This window comes from Lutra lutra, chromosome 1, assembly GCF_902655055.1.
Source record: "Lutra lutra chromosome 1, mLutLut1.2, whole genome shotgun sequence".
NCBI lineage: Eukaryota > Metazoa > Chordata > Mammalia > Carnivora > Mustelidae > Lutra > Lutra lutra.
This window is the reverse complement of record NC_062278.1, coordinates 109,373,964-109,395,323: the sequence shown is the minus strand read 5'-3', so window position 1 is coordinate 109,395,323 and position 21,360 is coordinate 109,373,964. Positions and strand designations below refer to the sequence as shown.

Genomic DNA, 21,360 nt, shown 5'->3' with positions numbered 1-21,360 from the left:
TGCTAGAAGACACACAGAACTGAGTAAATGGGAATTTTGCCCTCTAGTAGGTAAGGACTCCATGAGATTATCCAAGGTGAGTGATGGGGAGGGGAAACTAGAGAGAAGGTCTTGGATTTTGGGGGCGGTCTCTTGTAATCATTGTCATTCGTGGTCCAGGCCCTGACCTAGGGACTCCACCAAGAAGTGGAGTCCCCAACTACCTTTTCCCTTCTATGTACCAATCACTTTTTCACTAATATTATAGTTACTATGCTCATTTGCACTACCAAGGCAGACATTATTTGAGTGTCAAACCACATCTTGTGTTTCTCCTTCCACCATGAATACAAAACAGGTGCACAGTGCCTTATGGAGTCAGCTTGTTGGTAAGGATAAGGGAGCTCTGGTTGGACATCTGAGGCCTTGTGATTGCCAGGGCTCTGTAGTTGATCTAGAAAGGCTATGTAAGTGTCTTGTCTGAGAATTTGATCTTCCTTCAAAAGGAAGAGACCATCTCTCTTTGAGAACATAAGAAAAGCCACACTTAGCTCCATACCACTTGGCATCGGGGAAATACAAATCAAAACCACAGTAAGATAGCATCTCACACCAGTCAGAATGCCTAAAATTAACAAGTCAGGAAATGGCAGATGCTGGCGAGGATGCAGGTAAAGGGGAACCCTCCTACACTGTTGGTGCGAATGCAAGCTGGTGCAGCCACTCTGGAAAACAGTATGGCGGTTCCTCAAAAAGTTGAAAATAGAGCTACCCTATGGCCCAGCAATGGCACTACTGGGTATTTGCCCTAAAGATACAAATGTAGTGATCTGAAGGGGCACATGCAATGTGGGCACACACAATGGAATACTATGCAGCCAACAAAAGAAATTTGCGATGACGTGGATGGAACTGGAGCAAAATAAGTCAATCAGAGAAAGACAATTATCATATGATCTCGCTGATATGAGGAATTTGAGAGGCAGGGCGGGGGGTCTTGGGGGTGGGAAGGAAAAAACGAAACAAGATGGGATCGGGAGGGGGACAAACCATAAGAGACTCTTAATCTCATGAAACAAACTGAGGGTTGCTGGGGGGAGTGGGGAGGGAGAAGGTGGTTGGGTTATGGACATTGGGAAGGGTATGTGCTATGGTGAGTGCTGTGAAGTGTGTAAGCCTGATGATTCACAGATCTGTACTCCTGGGGCAAATAATACATTATGTTAATAAATTCCACATCTTAAAAAAAAAAAATAGCCATACTTAAAATAAACCATCCTTACCCACAGAATCATGACACACTGGATTACTCCCACCCATTGTGAGGTGGGTAACCGGGCCCAAGTAACAGTACCAAAGGTTGAGGATAATTTATTTTTAAAGTCAGTTTTAACATACCATCATTCTTATCCATTTGTATTCTGATATGCTTTTTTGAGTAGAGAGGACAGGCATGGGGTTATACTGCCAAGATGACATTTACCCGAAGCACCATGGAAGTGGATCTTGGTCAAAAGAAGCAGAACTGCCCTGTGGGAGTACTGTTCCAATGAGGCCAAATGTAGAGGGAGTGCACTCCCTGGCCCCGCTGGCCCATAGAATTCATCAAAATGGCATCAGAATGGTTCAAAGGTACGTGTTATTTGGGAGTGGACTGGAGTGCTCCCAAAGGGTACAGGGTTTCTTTTTGGGATGATGAAAATATTCTAAAATTGGTGATGATTGCCTAACTGTGAATAAATGAACGAGGTAGTACATTTAATGGGAGAACTTTATGGTACGTGAGTTATATCTCAAAGTTGTTACCCAAAAAATACATGTTCCTGGCCATAGAGCGGTGGGGAGCAGAATAACCCAAATTTACTGCCCAAACACAATTTAATCTCTGGGAAGGCTTTGTCGGCAGCAGCACTGCATGGAGGGAAGAAATACAGTTCTGAAACAGTAGCTCTGAGCCTCAACTTCTGTTTAAACTGAAGTATAACTGAGGTACAGTATTGTATTAGTTTCAGATGTGTAGTGTAGAGATTCAACAATCCTATATATTATGCTCTGCTTGCCAAAATAAATAGTTATCATCTATCACCTTACAAAGTTATTATGTTATTGACTATATTCTCTATGCTTAACTCTTCACCCCTTGTGAGTTATTTTGTAACTGGGAGGTGGAACCTCTTAATCTCCTTTACCTATTTCACCCATTATCCCCACCCCCCTCTCCTTTGGCAACCACTAATTTGTTCTCCATATTTTTGAACCTATTTCTGGGTTTTTGTGTTTGTTCCTTTGTTTTATTTTTTAGATTTCACATGTAAGTGATTGATATAGTATCTGTCTTTTTCTGTCTGACTTATTTCGCTTAGCATATTACCATATAGGTCCATCCATGTTGTCATGAATGGCAAGATTTCATTCTTTTTTTTTTTATGGCTGAGTATATCCCATTGTGTATATGTATGTATGTATGTACGTACGTACACACACACAAACACACACCCCACATCTTCTTTATTCATTCATCCATTGATGGATACTCAGGTTATTTCCATATCTTGGCCATTGTAAACGATACTGTAATAAACACAGGAGTACATGTATCTTTTCTAATTAGTTCTTTTGTTTTCTTTGGGCAAATACCCAGAAGTGAAATTACCGGATCACATGGTATTTCTATTTTTAATTTTTTGCAGAACCTCCATACTATTTTCCACAATGGCTGCGCCAGTTTGCATTCCCACCAACAGTGCACATGAGTTCCCTTTTCTCCACATCTTCTCCAACCTGTTATTTCTTGTCTTTTTGATTCTAGCCATTCTGACAGGTATGTCAACTTCTTTTAAATGTCTAGTTAACTGAAACATACTCATTTACATTTTAGACCCTTTTATTCCGTCAACTGCACTCCTGATGAATGCTGACGAGATGAGGCAATGCTGAGAACTGAGTGGGTGTTTGCACTGTGCTAAACACTTTTCATATATAATCTTATTTTTAACTCATTAGCAAGATGAGCTAACATTTTTGGAAGATTGTTATGTTCCAGGTCCTGTTCTAAGTGCTTTATATGTATTAACTCACTTAATCTTCACATCAACCAATGAGGCAGGGCCCACTCTGCTCCCCATTTATAGATAAGGACCCCAATGTGAACTATTGGTTCTCAGAACCAATAGAGTTCTAAATGGAAGAGCTCTGCTTCGAACTGAGATCTCTCTGGCTCCCAGGTTCATGCTCTTAACCACTATGGTACACTGCCTCCAAGCTAATAAAACCTAGGCAGCCAGTGGGTGAGAAGAAGAGGAGGAACAGCTTTCAGTGATGGAGGCCTCACTGGGTCATGATGGTTACTAATAAAGGTAGGGTTTTCCAAGATACATTGGTTTTTTAAAATATTTTATTTTATTTTTCTTGAGGCTCCACACCCAACATGGGGCTTGAACTCACGACCCCAAGCTTGAGAGTCACATGCTCTACCGACAGAGCCAGCCAGGCACCCATCCAAAATATATTGTGAAGAAAGCTAGTTCCATGGGATATTAATAGATACTATTTTTAAAGCCATTATGGCCAAATAGGTGAGGGAAAAGCTGGATGAAACAAAGAATCGTATGATTTTTTAAAGCCTAGGATTTGTAGATGTTCATTAGGAATCTCCAAGAGGAGAGAGAGAATACTGTTTCTCAAACTTGTTTTATAACGGGATCCTTCCTTCTTGCAACATCCATCAGGACTAGACTAGGATAGTTTTAGTTTTGATTATATATCCCTAGTATATGGTTATTTATCTATTTATAAATTAGATACATTTGAATCAGTCCTCTGGTTCCGTAGTTGCCAAAGCACAGTCTCTAGTCCATCACTTAAGCAGTGTGGTGAGAGAGCATTTAAAATCAAAGAAACCTCTGTTTATGCTTCTGTCATCTCTTCCTTTTACAGAACGGACACATGATGTAGGCTTTCTAATGTGTACAACATGACGGGCTGTCATTACAGCTTACCTTTTGCAGGGGCCTTGTGTTTCGAGGTAGCACTGGGGGGGTGACGTGGTGAGGGATGCCAAGGGATGACACAGACCTGCAGCCTTTGAATTCCCTTTCTCCCATTTTCTCGGAACCTTGGGCATCTTCCAAGAGGGGATTGTGTGCTGGTGACTTGAAAAGGTCGGGGCCCCTCCCCACTGGCTCAGCAGAGGGTATGTCCAAGGACCCACACTGTTCTGGCCTGCACTGGAGGCAGGGGTCATAAGGGTCAGCCTGACAACAGCCCCAGGGCCCAGGTGGGCCCGCATCAGGCTCAGAGCTTCTCCAGCAGTCCGCCGCCATGGCCGTGGAGATGAGGTCGGGGCTGGAACCGGGCATCTGTCTCTGAGCATGGTTGCTGAGTGGGCTCCGCAGGGCCGCTGCTGGGCCAAAATACCTCAGGTTGTTGGCGCAGGTGGCAATGTCCTGTCCGTGCACACTGAATCTGGGATGGTGACTCTGGGACACGGCAGGGGGTGCTTGCTGGTACTGCTGCTGCAGAGGATGGTGGTGATGGGGAGAAGGGTACTGGGACTGAGCGTGGTGTAGGTCAGTGGGATGGGGTGAACTGTCCTGGGCTGGCTGGTTTTTCAAGATCCCTGTGAAATCACTGTGGCTGCCTCTGCTGTTCCCTCGGCGGTGGCGTGGCTTGCTCCGATAGCGGCTCTTGCTGCTCGAGGTGGACGTTTTGGGACTTCCGGACAAAGGGGATGCAGCGGGAGCCACCTCTGTACTGGGGATACCTTCAGATCTCAACAGATCTGGCCTGGGAGGAAAGACAAGATTTCGTTGTCAACATCTGGAAACACATTTAAGTTTGGGGAAATGCAATGCAGACCTGAAAGTACACACACCCTTTGAAACAGCAGTCACATGTTCAGGGATTTATCCAACGGAGGTAACAGATGTGCACGCAGATGTATGTTTGAAGACGCTGTGTTATATTCTACAGTTTAAAATAGCAGAAAATTAGAAACAACCTCAATGTCCACCTATAGAGGATCTCCTTCATTCCTTCTGGATTTTATTCTGTGCCTCCCTAGCTGAGGTACCCAATCCCCTTTAAGTTCTAATTCTACCCTACAGGTTTCTTGATCTCTTCCGCATAACCTCGGCTATCAGCCTGGTGCCAACATGCCAAGGCAGAGGCAAGGGTTTGCCCACCATCAGAAATCTGTCTGATGATGGATCTAGATAGATCCCGTAGCAGATCACAAATCACAGAGGTCTGGCACAAGAGAAGGAAACCTCAGGTTAATGAGGTGGGAGGCTAAATTCAGGGACTTTGGTCAAGATATGGTCTCCCAGAGGTCTGGGACTATGTCCATCCATCATCTATGTATGGGAAGGACACTAGCAGGGAGCCTTGCTCACTCTCAGTATTCAAACATGTTTAAGGAAGGGGGCATAGGGGGTGGGGATTGAGGAAGGGGAAATAGTACAGAGCCTAGGAGGTTGGACAGAGCCAGCAAGAGAAGGGTTGCGAGGAGCGGCCTGGCGTGGTGCTGGCTCCTCTCCTAGTCTGTTGTCGAGTGCTCACTGGGCTGGTCATGCAGCTTGTGTGCAAGAGCAAGCCAGGGCTTGAAGGTGCATGTCACACACACTGATTTCATGGTGCACAGGTAAACAATAAACGGTTTCTGAACTGATGGACTGATGGGCAGAGACTTGAGGATACCAGAGAGCACCATTACTTCCCTCCTTCTTAGGGCTAGACACAAATCATCAGATTACAGTGCTGAAGGACCCAAACTTTATTTTAACAACAGAATCCTTTTCTCGAGAAACTCGGTATATAAAATAGATACAGTAACAGAACAGACTAGTGGTTGCCAGAGGTGGGGGATGGGGGAATGGGTAAAATGGAGGAAGAGGGTCAAAAGGTACAAACTTCCAGTTATAAACCACATAAGTCCTGGGATGTAATGTACAGCATGGAGGCTATAGGCAATGATACAACTGACCCTTGGATAATGTGCACAGTCAAAAATCCAGGTATAACTTTTGACTCCAAAAAAGCTTAAAAATAGCCTACCATTGACCAGCTACTTTACTGATAACATAAACAGTTGATTAATACATATTTTGTATGTGATATGTATTACAGACTATATTCTTTTTTTTTTTTTTTTTTAATTTGTCAGAGAGAGAGGGAGAGAGAGCGAGCACAGGCAGACAGAATGGCAGGCAGAGGCAGAGGGAGAAGCAGGCTCCTGCTGAGCAAGGAGCCCGATGCGGGACTCAATCCCAGGACGCTGGGATCATGACCTGAGCTGAAGGCAGCTGCTTAACCAACTGAGCCACCCAGGCGTCCCTTACAGACTATATTCTTAAAGTAAGCTAGAGAAAAGAAAATGTTAAGAAAATCATAAGAGATTTTATAAGTTACCCACTGAATAAATGTTTTAAACAGTTAAAATTAAAATTTAGATTCTAACAAGTAAAAAAAAAAAAAGAATCATAAGAGAAAATACACTTACAGGGCGTCTGGGTGGCTCAGTGGGTTAAAGCCTCTGCCTTCGGCTCAGGTCATGATCCCAGGGTCCTGGGATCGAGCCCCACATCGGGCTCTCTGCTCAACAGAGAGCCTGCTTCCCCCCCCCCCCCCGCCTCTGCCTGTCTCTCTGCCTACTTGTGATCTCTGTCTGTCAAATAAATAAATAAAATCTTTAAAAAAATAAAAAAAAAGAAAATACACTTACAGTACTGCACTGCAAAAGGTTCACATACAAGTGGACCTATGCAGTTCAAACCCGCATGGTTTGAGTTAGTTGTACTGTATCGTATATCTGAAAGTCTCTAAGAGATCTTGAAAGTTCTTATCACAAGAAGAAAAAAGTATAGCTATTTGTGGTGATGAATGGATGTTAACTAGACTTAGCGTGGCAATTATTTCATAATATATATGTATATCGAATTGTTGTGTTGTACACTCGAAACTAATATAATGTTATATGTCAATTACATTGCAAACTACCCTCTTCCACCCCAGATACAATGGGACATTTGTGGGAAGGGAACAAAGCCCCTCCCCGATGGGCTCCCCCTCCCCTTCCTCTCTACTTCCTCAGTAATCCCTGACATCTGGGCAAGCCCTAGGGTGTCCCAGACCTTGCTTAAAAACCGCAGATACGGGGTGCCTGGGTGGCTCAGTGGGTTAAGCCGCTGCCTTCGGCTCGGGTCATGATCCCAGGTTCTGGGTTCGAGCCCCACATCGGGCTTTCTGCTCAGCGGGGAGCCTGCTTCCTCCTCTCTCTCTGCCTGCCTCTCTGCTTACTTGTGATTTCTCTCTGTCAAATAAATAAATAAAATCTTTAAAAAAAAAAAAAACAAAAAAAAAAAACCGCAGATACAGTCCCACCTCTACCTTATGTGATGAGGAAACTGAAACCCGAAGTGGCTCATGGTCTCACAGTGCATCATTGGCAGAATCCAGACAAGAAGTCTTTCCTAATCCCCAAGCTGGCTTCCTGGAGATTCAGATAACAAGTTTAAACTGGCCTACAAATCACCTTTCTTAAATGGCTGAGTCGGTCAGGTCTGGGGTGGGGCCCCAGTCGCACTTCCAGCACACTCTCTCATGACACTGAACCGAGGACCACATTTGAACAGCTAGGGCTCGTAGAAAATGAGTGGGCATCAGGGTGTGGGAGACACCAGGGTGTAGTGTTTTTTTTTTTTTTTTCCTTTTCAAGAGAACAGTTAGAGGCTCCTCTTAGCAAGGAAGTTCCAGGTAACATTGGTATATGATAGGATGGGCACAGTCTTGTGCTGCTGTGAGCACCTTCCTGTGTCAGGTTCATGGTTCTGTGGTCAGCTGGCCACCTTTTGCCACAAAAAGTACGTGGACTGAGGAGGTCCTGGGGCTTTTATTGAGGCAAGGGAGCCCTCCGAGGCCCAGTTAGGGGCACCGACCTATCCAGTGACTGGCTATAGGAGGATCTGGAAGAGAGCTGAGGTGAAAGCGTCTAAGTCAGACGAAGGCTGCTTTTATTGAAGCTGGCCGTGCAAAAGTCACAGAATAACAGTGACACAGCACTTCACGTTGACAAAGCACTTTACAATATGTAAAACACTTGTTTCCGACTATTCATTTTTCCAACATTCATTTTACAGGTAAGGGTACTGAGGGATCCGAGAGGTTAGCTGGCTTGTATCCATCCCAAAGGGAGTCCATGGCAGAACTCCCAACTTGAACCCAAGTCTTCCGACATTAAGGCAGAGTTCTTAGCCCCATCCCGAGCCTGTCCTTATTATGAGGTATTTAGACCACTGGATTGGATTATACTCACTTGTAACAGGCTTGCTGGATCCGTAACTGAACTCTGATTCTCTTCTTTTTAGTCCCCAACTGAACCCACATTGATACCTAGGCCAAAGGATGGTGGATGGTTTTTCCTCTCTGATCTCCTCCCAGGTCACTGGACTTCTGACTTAATCATTGGACTGTCCAAACAATGGGAAACTGACATCCTCCAGAGGCCAATCAACCAAGAGCAGAACTCTTTGCAGCTCAAAGACCCATTCCAGGTTGTCTTCCTGGGTGCTTAGTCCACTAAGCATCTGCTGGTGGTGGCAAACTTCCAAACATATTCCTCACAGCCAACACTAAAAGTAAACATGCGCTCACATTTTGAAGAATGAAACAGTACTATTTTCTTCTCCAAAGCTCTTAGTTTTAACTGTAGCAGAATGCAGGGAGGAGCCAGCAGGTGAACTCTGTCTCCAATTAAGACATTAAAAGAGGGGCGCCTGGGTGGCTCAGTGGGATAAAGCCTCTGCCTTCGGCTCAGGTCATGATCCCAGGGTCCTGGAATCGAGCCCCGCATCGGGCTCTCTGTTCCGTGGAGAGCCTGCTTCCTCCTCTCTCTCTCTGCCTGCCTCTCTGCCTACTTGTGATCTCTGTCTGTCAAATAAATAAATAAAATGTTTAAAAAAAAAAAGACATTAAAAGAAAGAGGTGTTGGGATCCTCAGAGGGTTTTGCCAGGTGCCACCTGCAATTTCTCAGAACTTGATGAGAAGGTGATCATGGGTGGCAAGTAAAAGAAAAACTGGAATTAATCCATGTAACTACTCTTCAGTAGTTTTAGCGTTGTATTAGTCATACTAGGGTAGAATGGCCTTATTCAAAATAACTGCCATTCTGAAAGACTTAAAATACATTCTTGGTTTGCATTTTGTCATTATCTTTATTCTCACCGCATTCTGCAGTAGACCGTTTGGTCTATACCCCAGGTTTTAGGGACATTTCTTTCCTTTTCATTAACTTGGCTAGAATAGAGTCCACCCTCCATTATTTGGGAGCAATGGGCATCTAGTAGAGCCTGATAATAAAAACTGACTGGGAGAGCATTCTAAGACTAAACTAGTATAAGGAAAATGCATTGTAATTAGAGGAAAGGGCAATCTTTTATTTTTTTAACTATTCAAAAACTCATTTTTTAGCACCTGTGATTTGTAAGGTGATTTCACATTTCTCTTATTTAAACTTCACCGAAAGCCCATGCAGGAATAGAATGAGGGGCCCTCCATGGTGAGGTACAGGTCATTATCAAAGCCCCTGCTTTTGTTTCTGGTAATGGATTTACAGGCACTTATTACATTATTAAAAAGAACTAACTAAATGAATATGTAAAAGTGGGACCCACATGAACCAATGTTGCCTACAACAAGAATTATGATTAACCCAATTCTGTGCAGGAGGGGTCAAAAAAAGAAAAAGAAAAAGAAATCTCACATGTGATCATTATACCATTTTGCCCATGGCTGAAAGAGGACAAATGACATGGTCTACGTCATACGGCTTATACCAATGGGCAGAGCTGGGATTGGAATCCATGTCGGCCTGGCCCTCCATTTACTTCTCTTTCCCTATGCCATGCTAAGACAAGAAGTATCTATGTCTCAGAGAGTAAAAACTAGATTCCTAGAGTTCATGACACATCCTCTCACTTTTCTACTCTGTTTTTTTCTGGAGCAAGTGTGCCCACGGTGAGCTACAGAGAAGACACACCGTCATGGGATCATGTATTTTTGGGGGGATATTTTCCCCTTTCTCTGAATGTCAGGTTGGCATAGCTGTCTCACCGTTTGGTCTGCATCCCTGATTTATGAGGTGTGCCCTTCCTCTTCATGAGCTTCTCCATGGCATTGGGGTGGATTATTGGACGGACGGGGTGTCGTTTGTACGTTCCAGGATACTTCTTTTCCACTGCTTGCTCACGCCTGCAGACGAAAGGAAAAGCCACAGCTCAGTCACTGCAGACAGGAAAGATGGGCAGGATGTTTCCACAGGCTAATTCCTCTCACAGATTCTGGGCACCCTTAGCAGAAATACACTATCTGAATAACAACACTATTATTCAGGTTAAAAAGGAGAAAAAAAAAAAAGATGCTCAATTCAACTAATCTGGACTTTGCTGCGCTCTTCCACTCTCTGATGCGCTCAGGGGCTGACCTTCCCTCCCGCAACTTACCTCATGAGAGACACAAGGCGATGGTAGAAGACCTACTTATTTTCAGTTATGGTTTTGGTCAGGACCACTGACCGGGGTCTCCTGTCATTGTCAAGAATCCCTTAAACCACTTTCATCAGCCATCTTATTTCCCCAGCGGGAAGAAGGCTCCCCTCATCCACACCAAGCTTTTCTCGAGATGAGGACCCCTTCTCGAAGCCATTCAGCGGGGTGAAGTTGCAAATGCCGGTCAAGGGCACATTCCTCCGTAACAAGCTCTGCAGCAACTCCCCTCAACTGAAACTTCACAGGGGGAAGAGACCTGGGTATAGCACATCCCTTAAGGAATGCTGGGTGAATGACTCAAGCATCTGCCATTTTAGTTTTGAGGAGCAGCAATATGGCAGAACGGTGCGTTTGGGCTGACTGATAGACCCGACTTGGGAAGGACAGACAGAAGTCTGGATACATACTTAATGAGCTCCTTCTCCCGCATTTCTAGCTGCAGCATGATGGCACTCAGCTCCATGTATAAATTATTAGCCCGCTCCAGTTTTCTCTCATAGTGTTCCCGAATATCCAGAGCATGCCTATCAAAGAAAAGAGAGGATCAGCAAAGCTGACTACCGGGGGGTGGGGGGGATGACAAAGAACAGCTCTAATGAAATAAGAACCAGGATGGTTTATCTCAAAAGCGTTTGTCTGAGGGCCATCTGAATTCAAAGGTCCCGTGTCTGAGGTAACGACTTGGGCAAGATGGAGTGGGAGATGGAAAATTCAAGCTTTCGCTTGGTTTATCCTTAGGGGCCATATCCAGCCATGCTGAATAGCTGGGGCGGAGGGCACGGATAAAAATCGGACCATGATTTGTGTATAATGTGTAGCCTTTGTGTGCCACTGATAATACCTTAATAAGAATACAGAGTAATATAGTCATGTTCATGGAAATATGCCAATAAGGCTGACCCCTGACCCCGTACTTATTAGGGCACAGATCCTGCCCTAATACGGGTGGTTATCTATGGCTACATTTTGTACCCCTTTATCAGTCATAAGCATCTTGAGACCAGGAACTTCCTCTTATAAAGCGTTGCCCTCCATGTCACCTAGGACAGGCACTGAATGAAGAAAGAGCCTGGCTCCAGGAGCACCGGCTGCAGAGCTATAATAAAGAAGGATAACAAGGCTGCAGGGAGGGAACGGGACAGCAGAGTAAACGGGGGGTCATCTCTGGGGGCAACTTTTAAAGAGAATTAACAGTAAGTAGCAGAGGTGAAAGGTGTGTAGAAGGTGAAACGGTGATGCACAAAGCGAGTTCCTGCCAGGATCTGCAGATGTGGGGATGGGACGAGGTGGAGAAGGAGGGAGCAGCCCACCTGAGCTCCTCTCTGCGCCGCCGAATCAGCTCTTCATCTAATCGGTGTATACAAGTTCCCTCACTTTTGATCTTCTCAAAGTGTTTTTTCACCTCTTCTCTCCATTCAGCCTGAGTGAGGACAAATGAGACTTTGTTAGGACTCTAGGAGTTTCCGTCCCTGGTAGAGCCAGAGAATCACGGGCAGGATGGTATTCCCCCACTTGCTTTTACTGAAGAGCCTCACAGAACAAATGTTCAATAAATATATGAGTTGATAGCAGACTAGCTCATGCTTCGGCACCCCCCACCCCCACACCATGACCTCATTTTCTGTATTTAGTCCAACACGGGATGCCGTCTTTTTCCCATTTCCTTGCCATACTGGCCACCAGAAATATCACAGCTGGCATACTGGCCATCACCTCTGGAACAAGAGAGCTCAGTTTCAAGTGAAGATGGTGGCTGAGATAGCCCGACCAAAAAGAGGAGCTCAGTTAGCCATCTGCTGTAAGTACGTGCCAGTGAGAACATGATCGTGTTTACAACTGGCACCGGAATTTCTCTTAGGTAACTTTGTTATGAAAATATCTTGGGGCACCTGGGTGGCTCATTCCATTAAGTGTCTGCCTTTGACTCAGGTCATGATCCTGGGGTCCTGGGATTGAGCCCTAACTGGGCTCCCCGCTTCTCCCTCTGCCTGCCTCTCTCTCTGTGTGTCTCATGAATAAATAAAATCTTTGAAAAAAAAAAAAGGAAAATATCTTGAAAAAAATATCTGGAGCACATGACACAAGGGGCACAGCAGGACTTGAGAATAAAAATATAGGGAATTCTATAGGAATTGGGGAGTGAGGGAAAGAACAGGAAAAGAGAAGAGGAGGAAAAAAAGGATGGCTAAATAATGTAGTGGTTTGACAAAATTTTAGAATGGGGATGAATATCTAATATGTGACTTCAGTTATTCAAAATGTAAGCCTCTTCCAATTTCTGAAGCCTTTAGTAAAGTCTCTGACATTCACCTTGATTTTGGATGAGTGTTTTGTTTTGTTTTTTTTTTTTTAGACATCAAGGACAGTGCTGAACTTCATGTCTGGGTCAATGATAAGATAAAGGAACAACCAGAAGATGGAGGAGGTGGAACCCAAAAATTTTAGGAAGGCAAAGCGAAAGTGACCATGAAATTATAGTCTCCCAGGAATTCACAGATGTATTAGGACACTGGGATTTCCATAAGGCACGAAATTCCAGGCCAATGTCATCCAAATTTTAGGCAGTCGAAAGACGTCTACTGGAATATAGTCTACAGGTAGTTTCTAGAAAACAGCTAAGGGAGATGTTTCCTCAAATTACATATAAACTACAATTCCAAGAAACCAATGAAATTGATTTCCAGTGAAGGCTAGATGTATAACTAAATGCCTCTATATATTCTTCCTCTGCAGCTATTCTATTACCTCAAGATTCATGTTTAAAATTATTTCTCTAGATCATGGAAGAAGTTATGTGTAAGTAATTCTGAAATTATAGAAGGTTTCTCCCCAAATTTGCTGTTTCTCATTTACTTTTTTTTTTTTTTGAAGAGTTTATTTATTTGGCAGGGAGAGAGAGAGTGAGTGCATGCACGCACAAGCAGGGGGAATGGCAGGCAAAGGCAGAGGGAGAAGCAGACTCCCTGTTGGGCAGGGAGCCCGACACTTGATCCCAGGACTCTGGGACCATGACCTGAGACAAAGGCAGATGCCTAACCGACTGAGCCACCCAGGCGCCCCTCTCATTTACTTTTATAAAGGAAATCATGGGGCACCTGGGTGGCTCAGTGGGTTAAGAGCCTCTGCCTTCAGCTCAGGTCATGGTCTCAGGGTCCTGGGATCAGGCCCCACATCGGGCTCTCTGCTTAGTGGGGAGCCTGATTCCTCTTCTCTCTCTGCATGCCTCTCTGCCTACCTGTCATCTCTCTCTGTCAAAATAAATAAATAAAATTAAAAAAAATAAAGGAAATCATATTGTAATTATTTAGAGAGTGATCATCCTGATTATCTGCTTATAATATGCTAGATCTTCATATATATATATGTGTGTGTGTGTGTGTATGTATATATATATAGTCAGGAGATATATATATATATATATCTCCTGACTGACCATTGGAGAAAGATTTCTGTCAGTCAGTTGACTTTTGGGACCAAACCTGCCAAACAACGTCATCAGCAAGTGAAGGTCATCAGAAAGTAAAGGTCATCAGAAAGTGAAGGTCATCAGAAACTCAGATCCAGAATGCAGTGCCCACTCTTTGGTAACAGTCTGACAGTCTTAAGCAATAAATCAAAGTTTGGCTGAGCCTCCAGTAATGCCGTTCTTGTCATCATCAGATCAAAGTCTGAAGGAAGAATACGTGAGCTTTGAGAAGCCTAAGACTGACAATCAGGAGTTATTAGACCAAAAAAGGTAAGAGAGAGGGCCAGGTTTGGGCCTTGAAGTCCTCTTTCATGCAAAAACGGATCAGAAGACACCTGTACAGGTACCTAAAGAAGGGACCAGGAAAAGGAGTATCTCCCTCTGGTGGTCAGGAATCAGATGAACAGATTTTTTTCTTTTCTTTTCTTTTTTTTTTAAATTCTTGAAAACCTTGAGGAAATAAACCTCCTGATGGGAATGGAAATTTAAAGAGAAACTTTCGAAGACTGAAACCTATTAAAAAAGTAGATTTCCAAAAAGAAGTCCTCCCCTCCCGCCCCCAATCATGAAGAGGGAACAGGATGTGTGGGAAAACCCCAGGTCCTGATTATAATATCTTTTTCCCCAAAGCTATGGTGTTACTGGTAGATGCTAAGTTTGGAGTTCCAGCCCATATGCTTAGAATCTTTACATAATAGGAGTTCCAATTTGCACTTAATCTTCAGTTCAGACATGTCTGGGCACAGCTGGAGAAATGGGAGGTGGGTAGGCCGGAAGCTAAATTGCACAGAGACTGAGGTGCCTCTGAGAGAAAATGGGGCATGAGAGAAGGAGGAATCTTTCATGACCCTGACCTATGACAAAGCCACCATCATAGGAATGGAGGAGCACTTCCCAGTGTTTCATTAAAATATCTATAAAACACTGGGCTATAACCAGCAGGGCTCTGTTACCTTTAACCAAGTGTAACTCAACAGAGAAAAGAGTTCATTGGGTAGATAGAACAATGTGCAGCTTTGGAATCAAGAAGTCCAGAGCTATAGTTACAGGAGGAAATGGCAGCTCCTGATGGGTGAGGGCAGTGCCTTGGAATATGGCAGCGTCCAATGGATGCCAGCTGGGCTTATGGTGTTGTAGCGGAAAACAGAGCTAACCCACAAAGTAATACCTAGAAGACATTAGTAGGAGACTGCTGTGTCTAGCCCGTCAGTGGAAAGCAGAGCAGAAGTTACTAGGAGGTTACTGAGATCCCCACTCTTCACTGAGGACCCCCCCGCAAATGCATGTGAGGGGTGAAAGAGGGAGTACAGGCTGCTTCACAAGATAGGCAGGTAAGGGAAAAATCCAATGAAACTTGGGTTATTACCATTAATGGGAGTCTTTTTATGTCCTAGGTAAGGCCTGGGAAAGGCCATCCCCATCTAAAAAGGTTTTTGTCTTTTCCAGCCTTCCACTTATTCAATCAGTAAACTGAACAGATACATTCAAAGAGACAAAAAGTAGGACAGAGATTACCAGGGGTCAAGGGGAGGAGGAAATGGGAAATGACTGCTTGAGGGTGATGAAAACTTTGGGAAACAGTGGTGAAATGTTGTGAATTTAATTAATGCCAGTGAACTGTACACTTCAAAATGGTTAAAACGGCAAATTTTGCACCATTTGTATTTACCACAATTTTTAAAAAGGAAAAAAAGAAGTGCAGCCAATTCCAGGCTAGCTGGATAGAGAAGCAGGATGTTGGGGGGGCTAAGGAGCAGGAAGTTAGAGATTCTGAGTCAGAAAAGACTGAAGAGGGCCTCAAGTCCAACCTTGACTGGCACAACAGTCCTCTTGACTCCCTTCCCTGGTGTGTGCCAGCCTCTGCCTAAGGACCTACTTGCTCATGATGAAATTGTTCTTTTTTTTCTTTCTTTCTTAAGTTTTAAGTATTTACTGAAGTAATCTCTCCCCATGGGGCTCTAACTCATGACCCCGAGATTAAGAGCTGTATGCCCTTCCGTGGGAGCCAGCCGGGGATGCCATGACGAGATTACTCTTAAGAAGCACAGTCTGTCTCTATAATGAACTTCGTGTGTCTGCAATTCGCAGCCTCTGAATTTCTGGGTGCTCGTGGTGGTACTCAAAAGGGAACCGGAATGGTGCAAAGGCAGAGTGTGCGGGGGAGAGCTTAGAGGCAGAGGCCATGGCCCACCCAGCTGTGGGGATCTGGGACCCCAGCAAAATGTTTTCTAACAACTGATACCCAGTGCTGGGGCTGGCTCAGTCAGCAGAGCATGCGACTGTCGACCTCAGGGTTGTGAGTTCAAGCCCCACACTGGGGCTCACAGAGCTCACCAAAACAAAGCAAAACAAAAACTGATAGCAAATGCAACTGAATACAAAGACCAGTAGTTGCCTCCTGGGAGAAATAAGTTACTGTCTGGGAAAGGAGCAGCGGCTTCGGCAGAATCAAATGCTGTAGTGAAATCGGCTGCTATGTTCATCTGTGCTACTGAAGCTGCTGCTGAGAAACAGGGGAAGCAAATACTCTCGGGAAGCAGTCAGCTGGGCTCCTGGCATGCTCCCGATGGACAGTTTTGTGGAAAGGGCAGCGACCCGAGGCGACCAACCACTGATGGGTACCTGATGCAGCCTGGGCTCTGTTCGCGGCTGGGGGGAGGGGAGGCCTCAGGCTTGAGACTGCAGAAGGAGTAAAACCAGGTGCTAAACTGTCAGCTCCATCCCCATCCCAGTGGCATCGAGAGTCAGAACCCCGGGGAGTGGAGTCCCCGAGCAGCCACCTGTCAGTCTCAGGAGTTCACCAGAATGTACCAACCCAAAGAAGGCTTCATTTCTGCAGCTTCGCGGGCAGCGAATGACGTCTTACACTCGAGTAGTTCTTTCGTTTCCAATACAGTTGCATTTTTATTTTCTCATTGGGTCCTAGCCAAAACCCCGAAAGGACGAGAAGAGATGATCATCTCCAGGGTTTAGATGAGTACACTGAGGTTTGGAGAATTTTAGTGACTGACCCAAGATCCTAGGACAAGGGTTAGACTCAAGTCTGTTGCTTTTCTCAGTATTTCCGTAGCTAGTTCCTAAATATTTTATTAGTAGCCAGAGAGAGTCTGAATTTCAGACCCAGAGACAGACCAGCTTGTAAGTACCTGAAGTAATCCTAGGAACTAGCACACCTAGCAGACTTGGCGCTATTTAAGGAGCGGTAAAATTTTATGTTGGGAGAAACGTGTGGAAGAATTAACATTTAAAAGATGTCCAGTGTAATGTTTTCCCCTTCCTTTCCTTCCTCTTCCTCTCCCCTTCATATTCTTGCTCCAAAAGAAGCTTTCCTGAGTTCAGTCTCACTGCTGCACATATTGGTAAAAGTCAGTTTGTGCAGGTGAGGGTACTGGGTCTGGGTGTTTCGTGGCACGACACGGTGCTTTGCACACGGTGGGCACTCGGAAGAGGTGGCCCTGGCTTCAGAAGGGACATCCTGGGAGCATTCACGTAGAATTGTTTCCATTTTGGAGTTTTCCAGGTACATACAGTTTGACTGTCTCGATGGCTTGTGACTTTAGTACTCTCACCAAAAACTGCTTTTCCAAACCGTGGTATGTATACTTTTATGGTAAAGGAAGCAAAGCTGTAATTGTAACCGTAGTCTAAAGTTTGAGAGATTCCCTAGAAAGTACTCACTGTTATTCTCTTTCATTTCACGGAAGGGCCCAAGTCTTTTGCTGAACACTCAAACAGAGACTGGGCAGATTGCTTTCCTCGTGCCCCATACATATAGGTATCTGAATAGACAGCACTAGTGTTAGTGGTTCTAAGGGAGTTTAATCTGTGTGTTTGGCGTAGGTCTGGAATGGTCTGGAAGACAGTAAGGCTAACAGATTACATTAAGTTACATTTGATCTGGTGCTAACAGGTGACACACAGAGTCAGGGGAAAGGTTCCCTCTGGGCCTAATTCTATCCTGGGTTCTCTCCAGTACTTAACTTCCCTCCTCTGTACTTTAGATTTTCTCCTTCAAGGGAAGCAATCCTTTCATAAAGGTTGGTAGTAATTCCCTTTTTTTTTTTTTAAAGTTTGTTTATTCGTTTCTTTGTTTGTTTAATTTAAGTAATCTCTACACCGAACATGGGTCTTGAACTCACAATCCCAAGATCAAGAGTTGTACGCTCTTCCAACTGAGCCAGCCAGGTGCCTGATTTTAGTTCAAATGCATTCATTTTTTCTTTTCAACAATTTCACCACTTGGAGGATCACATTCAGACACATCTTCCTTTCAAATGAGATAATGATGTATCTTTTTTTTTTTTTAATAGATTTTATTTATTTATTTCACAGACAGAGATCACAAGTAGGCAGAGAGGCAGGCAGAGAGAGAGGAGGAAGCAGGCTCCCTGCTGAGCAGAGAGCCCGATGCGATGCGGGGGCTGGATCCCAGGACCCTGGGATCATGACCTGAGCTGAAGGCAGAGGCTTTAACCCACTGAGCCACCCAGGCGCCCAGAGATAATGATGTATCTCAAGTGTTCAAAAAACTCCCAGATTCCCCACTTGTGACATGTCACAGCTATTGCTTCACAACGACTGGAGCGGAGCCCTAGAATCGTTAAGAGACTCAGAATGCTTCTAAGCCCCTCTTTCTCATCCAGTGCTCCCTGGCTATGCACTCAGTGCACGGGAGGAGAGCTTTCAGACTTACCTGAGACTTGAAGTAGGTTTCCTGGGGCGTGGCGAGAACGTCCGCAGAGGCAATGTCTAAATGCATGAGCGTCTGCCGGAAAGAAGGCCGGTTGCGAGGTTTACTCTGCCTACAAGTTAAAAAAGACAGCTTGTGCATTGCAGAGGGTGTGTCCGGGAACACAGAGATTTTATTCTACTTTACGGAAAACATGTTTGGCTCCATGCAGGGCTTTATCTCAGGCCGTGTGCATGTACTGAAGAGCAAAAGGAAAATGTAACCAGGAGGTACCTGTAATGATAAATGGAAATCTCCAGGATCGGTGGCCTGTTTGGTAAGAACAGTCCCTGAGGACTCGTCAAGTCACTGTGGCCATCATTTACTAAGGCCTACTTGTTTCAGGATATACCAAGTTCTTTATTTATCAATGACTCCAAGTCTGCCAGGCTTTAACCAGGTGATTCAGTCTAAATCCATACTGGAGACTTCCCTGAGGTTTCCGAGAAATTTTAAATGTGGTTTTGAGAAAGAAGGTCAAAGAGAATCTTGGGAGAAAGAGATTTCTTACCATGTCTGTTTCATAAGGATTTTGAATCCATCAGGGCAAGTGGAAGGAACTGGCAGGTGCAGGCTATTGCTTCCAACACCCCAAATAATGGCTGAAGAGTCGACATCTTTGTAAGGAATCTCTCCTGTCAGCAGCTCCCAAAGCACCACTCCGAAAGACCTACAGTAGTACCAGGAACAGGCACCAAAGACAATGCAGAAAGACTGGTTTGTACGTTAGTTCTTTATTCATGTTTAATCAAGTATATCCCCAGTTCCAAAATTCTAAGACTTCCATAAGAATAACAGAAACAGCCAGGAAAAAACGCTGGAAAAGAAACTCAATGAGGGGTAACAAACACTGCTTGATATTAAGACATACCCTAAGGCTTTGGTAATTAACTTTGGTGTGTGAGTGGACAGCCAGACAAATAGAAGGGAACAGAAATCCATAAATGGGGCAGATACATACAGGACTTCAGTATATGATGGAAGTGGCATCCCAAACCAGCGTGGGAGCACTGACGAGTCAGTACATGCTGTTGAGGCAACTGGGGGGAAAATTAAATCCATGGCTCATCTCACACCAAGAAACATTCCAAATGAATCAAAAATTCAAATGTGAAAAGAAAAAATGAAACCATAAGCTCCTGAAAGAACACATGGGAAATTTTTTTTCTTTTTACTAATCTTAGAGTGGTGAAAGCTTTCTAGTTATGAAATCCAGAAGCCACAAACGGAGAGATTGATCAGTTAAATTGCATTAAAAAAAAAAGAAAAATCCAGCAGAGAGGAGGAATTCCACCACAAACAAAATAACAAAATGTGAAAAGTACCCATAATTCATACACACAAAAGGCTAATCTCCTTAATATACAAAATACTCTGATAAATTGATAGGGATCAAGATCAGAGAGCTTAGTAAAGGATCAGAATATTTCACAATAAGAAATTACAAATGGTTTATGATAATATGAAAAAAAGTACAACCTAACTTACAATTATTAGAAGGGGAATACACATTAAAACTGTACCTATGACACCATGTGTTACCTAAATGGTTGGCAAAAATCCAGAAAGTGAGCACATTTTGTGGTGAGACTGAGAAAACACATTTCTGTTGGGAACATAATTGGTATAATCCCAAAGGAGGACACGTTGGTGATAATTATCCAAATTACAAACGATCCCACATTTCTCCTTTATCTTACTCTGGTGTTACATGTAATTTTAACATATGCTATTATTTTGGTCTTAAGCCTAAAAATTATATTAATAGCCAGTTATAAGGATGGAAGAAAAATGACCACAGGGAAATATGTTATTAATTGTAAAGATTCATAATCTCAAAGGAAAAGATGATAAGGATTTTAAAAAGGCCAAAAAGTAAATAAGCATAGGTCATTGGGGATGTTTACTAAAAGGGCAAACAGCCCTATGATATACTTCAAATAGCTCTAAAGTACATAACCATATCCCAGCAAAGTACTCACTGATATGTTGAGGGTCTGAGGCACCAAAACTAGGTAAACTTTGTTCACTGTATTTAAGAAGTTAAGAATTATGAATATATTTCCCAAAGATTTCTATGCTAAATGCTTATTTGAAGTAAACTTCCCATTTTCCAGAAAGTTCAGCATATTCTGTGAAGCCTTCCCAATGATTTACTAAATAGACATTCACCCTAATTCCCCTCTCAATCCTTCTCACCACGTTCATCATGACACTGAGTAGGGATTCAGACAACAGGAGCCTGAAATCAACCATCAGTGAGTAACACTAAAGAATATTTTGGGAAAGCAGAAGTGCCGGAGGAGGAGAGGACTCGGGGGGGAGGGAGGGTGCAGTGGGGAAGGCTTTCTCGTCGGGACAGATGGCACTGCTCACCATATATCGACTTTCTCAGAGACAGGTTCGTTGCGTATGACCTCTGGTGCCATCCACGCCACTGTACCGGCGAAGGACATCTTGGTGCTTTTGTCACTGAGTTCCTTAGATGTGCCAAAATCTGAAATCTTTACTGCATCTGTGTGAGTCACCAAAACACTTTAAAAAGAAATAAAGAGAACATCCAAATCATTAGTACTAATACAAATCATGACTGTAACTGGCAACTTTGTGTGCTGCCTCCTACCTTGTAGAATTCAGCCTGCGG

General features: G+C 44.0%; 1 protein-coding gene across 9 annotated transcripts in view; it reads right to left on the bottom strand.

The window, feature by feature from the left end:
- Nucleotides 1-21,360, bottom strand: part of MAP3K13 (mitogen-activated protein kinase kinase kinase 13) — a 165,270-nt gene that overhangs the window by 7,343 nt on the left and 136,567 nt on the right. For all 9 annotated transcript variants that reach the window (XM_047732067.1, XM_047732077.1, XM_047732085.1 and 6 more), the window contains 7 exons: nucleotides 21,093-21,251; nucleotides 19,228-19,386; nucleotides 18,681-18,789; nucleotides 11,832-11,941; nucleotides 10,929-11,045; nucleotides 10,088-10,225; nucleotides 3,978-4,764 (listed from right to left, as the gene is read on the bottom strand). In XM_047732067.1, coding sequence (XP_047588023.1) covers nucleotides 3,978-4,764; nucleotides 10,088-10,225; nucleotides 10,929-11,045; nucleotides 11,832-11,941; nucleotides 18,681-18,789; nucleotides 19,228-19,386; nucleotides 21,093-21,251 — 1,579 coding nt within the window. The remainder of the gene's footprint in view (nucleotides 1-3,977; nucleotides 4,765-10,087; nucleotides 10,226-10,928; nucleotides 11,046-11,831; nucleotides 11,942-18,680; nucleotides 18,790-19,227; nucleotides 19,387-21,092; nucleotides 21,252-21,360) is intronic.